This window comes from Pundamilia nyererei, unplaced genomic scaffold (assembly GCF_000239375.1).
Source record: "Pundamilia nyererei isolate P.nyererei 1_Seehausen unplaced genomic scaffold, PunNye1.0 scaffold00034, whole genome shotgun sequence".
Lineage (NCBI taxonomy): Eukaryota > Metazoa > Chordata > Actinopteri > Cichliformes > Cichlidae > Pundamilia > Pundamilia nyererei.
Window position 1 is genome coordinate 593,145 of NW_005187435.1, and position 6,671 is coordinate 599,815.

Here is a 6,671-nt window from a genome sequence, read left to right on the forward strand (position 1 = left end):
AATTCATTTTCAAAATATAAAATTCAATTTCAATTTAGTGATGATCATTTTCAAACCATAAATTCAATTTCAAATGAGACTAATTCAAATTCGGTTTTCAAAAGCATTTATTCAAGTTACAATTCAGATTCAGTCTGAGCAATTCAAATTCAAATTTAACTTATTCAAATTCAGTTTCTGATGGCACAGATTTCTGCCCATAGTATTGCCCCTATCAAGTCAGTGAGCTGGGAGTTTGCTGTTCTCCCCGGTTCAAATATTTGAAGTCTGCACAGCTACATTCTCGCCTGAAAATTTGTTAAAAGTTTATTTTGCAACCCAGAAAGAGTAATAAGAGGGGCACTGAAATTCGGGATTGTCCGAGAAAAAACGGGAGGGTTGGCATGTATTACCTTGCATAGCCTGTAACGTTATTATGATGGACAGGTTTTATGAGTGAACTTGACTTTAAGTCACTTACAGGTTTCTTTGGAAAAATACTTTCTTATATCCAGGTTCTTTTTGCTGCCATCCTCCTCTCCTCCTTGCAGGTCCTCGCAGCGCAGGATTGCCGCTGCTAAAACTAAACAGAGCTCCCTGAAAGGCACAGCCAATCACATTGGCTATATTTGTCACATGATATAGGACTCCAGTAGAGAACGTAATTTAACTCTTTCTGCACTGCTGGGTGAATGAGAGGTTGACAGATCGCTTTTTTATTTTTTTATTTTTTATTTCTATCGGTTTTGTTTTTCTTTACTCAAAGAGATCAAATTATTGGTGGGGACAATTCAATAATCGCTGGATATTGGTGGGGACATGTCCCTTAATTCCGTCCATGCCGAATTTACGCCCTTGCATGAATTAAAAGGAAAGGTATCATATTTCACATTATCTTCCTTCAGAAGACTCATTCATCAAACTGGTTAAACAGTGACAAGTTGGAACATGACAATTTTTTTAGATAAACTTCAGTTCATACAAAGTTACATTATGTGTGCAGCTGAACAAGCCTGATCCTGCAGAGAAATTTGTGGTGCGAATGAAAGAGGGTTCTGCCCACGCTAGCGTTAGCTATTCCAGTAAGATTAAAACCAGCATGTTAACCTCACACCCAAAAATGGTGACAGAATATTGTAATGCATCTCATTTTACTTTTGATATTAAAATTTGACCCCGACACCTTTTTTTTTGTTGTATTAACTGTCATGTTTAAGTCAAATAAATGTAATAAATAAATAAGTCACCATGAAATCACAATTAAGGCAAAATACAGTTACCGTAATAAATTTACATATCAGAACAGAACTGTAACATGTTCTCCACTGCAACCCTGCAGGTTTATTTCTGATTCTGTCATAAGTCAGCTGTGTGCAGGCAGGAAAGGACCCAAACGCACACTCACGTCTCAAGTAAACTCAAAAAACACAGCCTTATTTGCTGGCATGTAGGTGACACAAAGAAAATAACCTAAACTGGAATACTGGAACCTAATCGTACAAAGAGACACACAGACAGACAGACACAGAAACGTGACTGAATGGGGAAACATGGCAGCCAGGGGAAAACAGAATAAAACACAAGGAGGAAATAAGACACAAGAACTCACACAACCTATATAAACACAGACACACAAAGAGAGACACAGAGGCCACAAGGGGAAAATACTAAATAATAAGGAACTAAACAGGGAATATAAGAAACTCAAAACAGGACAACTAGACTAACAAAGTGGACTTCTACATAAATCATCATACAAAATGACAAAAACACAACCCCCCCCCCCCCCCCTCCCCCAGAGATTCACAGTTTTTAAAGTTTCTAATGGGAGGCAGAGTTTTGAGCGACAGACACACTCTCTAGTTTTAAGATTAGCTTAAGCACTGATTACTTCTCAACTCTCTCTTCTCTTTCACACTATTACATACGTAGTCTAAACCAGCAGTCCCCAACCCCCGGGCCTCGGACCGGTGTGTTTGGTACCGGGCCGCGAGAGTTGAGGCTCAGGTGTGAAATGTATGCTTTTCAGGATTTTTATCGGTTTTTAGCGTTATTCTGTTATCGTTTTTATCGTTAACTCGGTTTTCCTAGGTCTTTTTACTTGTGTTATGAATAAATCTTCTTTTTTTGGTACCGGTACTAGTTTTATTTTGTTGTATTTATCCGCGACACCTTAAAGGCCGGTCCATGAAAATATTGTCGGGCGTGAACCGGTCCGTGGCGCGAAAAAGGTTGGGGACCGCTGGTCGAAACTACTCGTTAAAAAGGCAAACATCTGCATAAAACTACAGGCTTCATATAGGCGGAGGGGGCAGGAACCGTCATCCAGCAATGATAAAGATCTTTAAGTTATAAAACAAGCTATAAAAAAAGCAGGTTAGGTCAATGCAACAACATTAATGTGAGGAATTGGGCTTTTCTTACCTCCTGCCGACACATTGCCTTCATAAAATGGGGCATTGCTGAAAGTGTTGGCTGAGGTGGGCATGAGAGGGGTATATGCAGCTGGAATTAAAAGAAATAAGAAACAAACCATTCAAACTAACACAGAGAGAACTCAAATTCATCTAAGTTTTTTTAATGCATTAATTAATTATCCTTTTTTTTGGTGGGGCGGGGGGGATGTTTTTGCTTAGGGTAAGGTGAACACTCAGAGGATGACATCAACATTGAAGTTTATTATGGATAATAAGTATTGCGTAAGCTGGGCCTCAGCAGTTGTGGGAAGGGAAATGTATGGTCATGTACCCAGGGCTGGTCTCTGTGGCCTTGGTGCGCTCTGTTTAAGAGAGGTCTCCAAGAGATATAATTTCTCTAGCAAGTCCTGGGTTTGCCCTGGGGGTTCCTCACGGTGGGACATTCCTGGAGTCCCAAGTCCTAGTCTGAGCTTCACTTTCCTCCACTTTTTCCCTTGTCAGCAATCAGTCTAACTTCCCTTCTACAGTTCTTAGTATTCTTTAAGATATTATTCTTCTGAGTCATTCTGGTTTGTTTGTTTGTTTGTTTGTTTAAAAGTCTTTCAGCCTAATTTCAATAGAGCTGAATACAACTGAAAGGGCTCCTATTTCCCCTTCTACATGTTGTAACAAGAACACTTCAGAGCCCTAGGTCATGGATTCCTTTTATCTACAATGGACAGTAGGTGGAGTCGCTTAGTCCTTGCTCAGGTGCTTGAATGCAGATATGTATGCGGGCAAAATAGAAGCTACTTTAGCATTATAACTTTGATGCTGATTTTGGCAGAGATTTGGAGATGTTTGTTTCTTTTTCTCTCCCATCTTCATACAGCTTTCTCCCTGTCTCTCACATTCTTTCAATCTTTGTGCCGCCATCCAAAAGATAAATGTTACAGTGTAAGAGAATTACAACCCAATAAAATGCATAAACTAACCCATATCAATTATCCATCCATATCGATAGCTATATTAAAATTGAATGAGGTGGTAATGCTGACAATTAACATAAGAAGAAAAATCCTTTTGGCTTTCTTTTACCAGCACCCTTTTAAAAATAAAAAAGAAGAAGTTTATTTTAGAAAAAACAGGTATATCCATCTAACAGAGTCATCATTTCTTTCAGGACTTCGGTCAAAGGAAAATCCTAAAACTAAAAAAATATTCACATTGGAATTGTTTCCTCAACAAAATACCTCTGTTTATAAGTAAAGCTGTTCAAGCACAAATAAATCCCAGAGAGAAAATAAAAACCAAATGATGCAATTAACAGGTTAACTGATATCAGGTCGCCATTTAACTGAAGTTTGGGCAGCAGGTTATTTAATTTCAGTGAATATTTAATTTTGTGTATTTATCTAGTCTCAGAATTAAAAAAAAAAAAAACTTCAAAGAAACCTTAAAAATGCACCTTGCATTTGCTGGAACATATTTGCTGCTGGTAGTCGCGCCGACTACCAGAAGCTCATCCCTGCATGGACTCGGTGTCTGTGCAGGGTGACTGCTGTCCTGCTATTTCACTTCTTACCTGCGCTGTTCATTCTGCTGCAGATCAACCACTCAGTAGACCAGCTCGGTTTTATGGTAACCACACAGGATCCGTTGATTTAACTCCGCCGCGCAACCTTCGAAATACATGTAATTAGGACCTCTTTGTATCAGCCCCTACGTCAAATATCAATATCAATAAAATAATGTTTAAACGACTGTTGTCATTTCTATTCCCTCACCAGCAGACTGGTGGTGGGTAAAGGTCTGAGGGTAAAGAATAAATATAAAGACAGAATTAAAACTATTCTTAGTCTACCTGAAACTTTGATATTGGGTCAGAGAGAAAAATAGCGGCTCTATTTTCTTCTGTGTCTCCTCTGTGACAGAAAGGAAATGAAGCCCTGCCTCTATCGTATTGCAAACATACCAACAAGTAACGTGTCAGAAGCTGTTTTTTTCTTCTCCAGGCGTGTTGGCACAGCTTTTCTATTCAAGTAAAATTGTTCTCAGGTTAGTAGGAGGCGCCGACATTCCTGAAAAGTCATTTCTCATAATCCGCCCTCGTAGCCTCTCCCCCCCCCCCCCCCTCCCCATGTTGGACTTTTCTACATGTTTAAGGAACTTTCACACATAAAATCTGTGCGAATATTTCATGCGTATTTTATATTTCGCACGAAATATATATTTCGTAATATTTGTAAGTATTTTTCGGACTCATCTATTCTTCATGCAGCTGTTCACACCGACCAAGCTCGATTTTCCCGATGTTTCGAATCTGAATTAACAGATCTGACCAATCAGAACACTGCATTTGGCAACCAGCATAGCTCAAATCGCGTGCATGTACTGAATATACAATGAAACGGAAATAGTAAAATAATTTTAATAGTAAAAATAGTTTAAAAACAACAACAACAACTATTTTACCTCAGGCACACAGCAAAATAGGCCTTCTCAGGTGTGTGGTCCCCACTCTGCTAACAAGAGCTTAAACTGCACTGACATCTTGAAATACGTTCAAAAGCGGCCATCGTACAGTTTCAGCTCCTGGATCAAAACATAAAATGCCTTCTCTAAGAATCTGATGAACTCAGAATCTCCGTCTTTTTCTTTCCTGGCTTGGGAACATCAGGACCAAATTGCGCAAAAGCGCAACGTGTTCGGTGTGTCTGTATGATACAGGGCAAGTTACAACCTATAGGCCTACATCAGTGGCAAAGGCGGTGGTAGTTAAGGAAAAGACAGAAAAAATAGATAAACAAAGTTAGAAATTAAATGTTAAACAGGATGAAAGGAATAAATACTACAATTATTAGACCCACGTCTTAACTGTGGGACATCTTCAAAATGTTTTTCTTTTGCGTTTGCGCCAAATACAGAAAAGCAAAACTGAGAGGCCATATATGAATAAACATATTGTGGGAGAATGAAAAACAAAGTAAATCTGACTTCTTTGTTTGTGTATTGCTTTTACAAACTCGTGTATTTAAAGAGAAATGCAACTTTTTCAGTTTAAAGTGTGTAAATTCTTACCACTAGAGGTCACAAGATTACAAACTGCAGTCCACTGATTTCTGTTTTCTTACCGCCTAGCTATAATGGCTATTGTAGGAAAAATGTGCTTTAGTCAGCAAAAAACAAGAAAACAAGAACAAACAAATAAACAAACAAACAAAAAAAATGGACTCAATAGCCATATTTTGCAGTATGCGTTTTTACCCCCAAGTCACCGCAAAAACTGGGGTTCCTCAGATCTGTCCTATCATTTTTTTTTTGTTTAGGTCTGCAAGGTTGTCAGTTAGCTGTTTACCTTGATATGCCAGGTGAGTCTCATCTATTTACTCTAGAGGAGGCTCTAAAACGTTTTAAAAGGAGTCTAATGCCAGTCAAATACACTGTTCTACTTCACATGTTGTTGAGGATATCCTTAAATGTTCTGTTGGTAAGCCCCGCTTTTTTCCACTGTTAGCTGCTGTTAGCCAGAATTACTGAAAATGTCTTTCAAGTGGATCGAACACGGTTGAACTTGACACTAACTTAATAAACTCTCATACTGTATGAGAATGTGGTCAAACTATTTATTTATCAGAAGGAAAGTGTTATTTTTAGGACACTCGAGTCTAACATTAGCTGACATAAAGTCATAACCTGCTGTGTTGGGGGGTTCTCGGGGCCCTATCCTCGGCTTGCTGCAGGGTCAGTTGCACGCTGCCTGTAGTCCCCTAGCACTCATGCCTTTTGCTGTGGGAGCTCCATCTGGGACGGATTGATTAGTGATTGATTAATCATCAAGGAACTGACCTTCCAGCCCATTGTTCATTCAGTAGTGCTAGTTTCAGTCACTGTGCAATGTATTGTTTATAAGGTTGGGAAACCTGCAGTCAGATTAGACTAAAGAAGTCACTTGGATGAGTTATGAAATGTTTCTCCTACTGAAAACGCTGCATCAAGATGGCATTTCCTTACCTGGATGATTGAGCATGCATCAAGACGTCTGGGACCTCCCTTTCCTTTGGCTTCCCTGGGGTGGACACGTTTGTCATTAGGACATGTGGCCTCAGATCTTCAGCTTACTTGGGGTCCGTCGGCATCCGGTTTCTTGTGGGTCTTTTGTTTCATCCCCCATCCCCTTCTTTTCTGTCCTTTTTTCCATCCCCCCTTTCCCCCGTTGTCTTCTTTTTTTTTTTTTTTTTTTTTTTTTTTTTTTTTTTTTTTCTCTGGATTAGACAGAAATGTGTGAAAATCTCA

At 39.1% G+C, this 6,671-nt stretch overlaps 1 protein-coding gene across 1 annotated transcript in view; it reads right to left on the reverse strand.

The window, feature by feature from the left end:
• LOC102197373 (protein SSUH2 homolog) overlaps positions 1-4,325 on the reverse strand; it is a 14,876-nt gene extending 10,551 nt beyond the window's left edge. The window contains exons 1-3 of the mRNA XM_005729850.1: positions 4,240-4,325; positions 3,961-4,057; positions 2,404-2,484 (exon numbers count right to left, since the gene is read on the reverse strand). Of these exons, the coding sequence (XP_005729907.1) occupies positions 2,404-2,484; positions 3,961-3,973 (94 nt within the window). The 5' untranslated portion in view covers positions 3,974-4,057; positions 4,240-4,325. The remainder of the gene's footprint in view (positions 1-2,403; positions 2,485-3,960; positions 4,058-4,239) is intronic.
• Between the last annotated feature and the right edge of the window lie 2,346 nt (positions 4,326-6,671).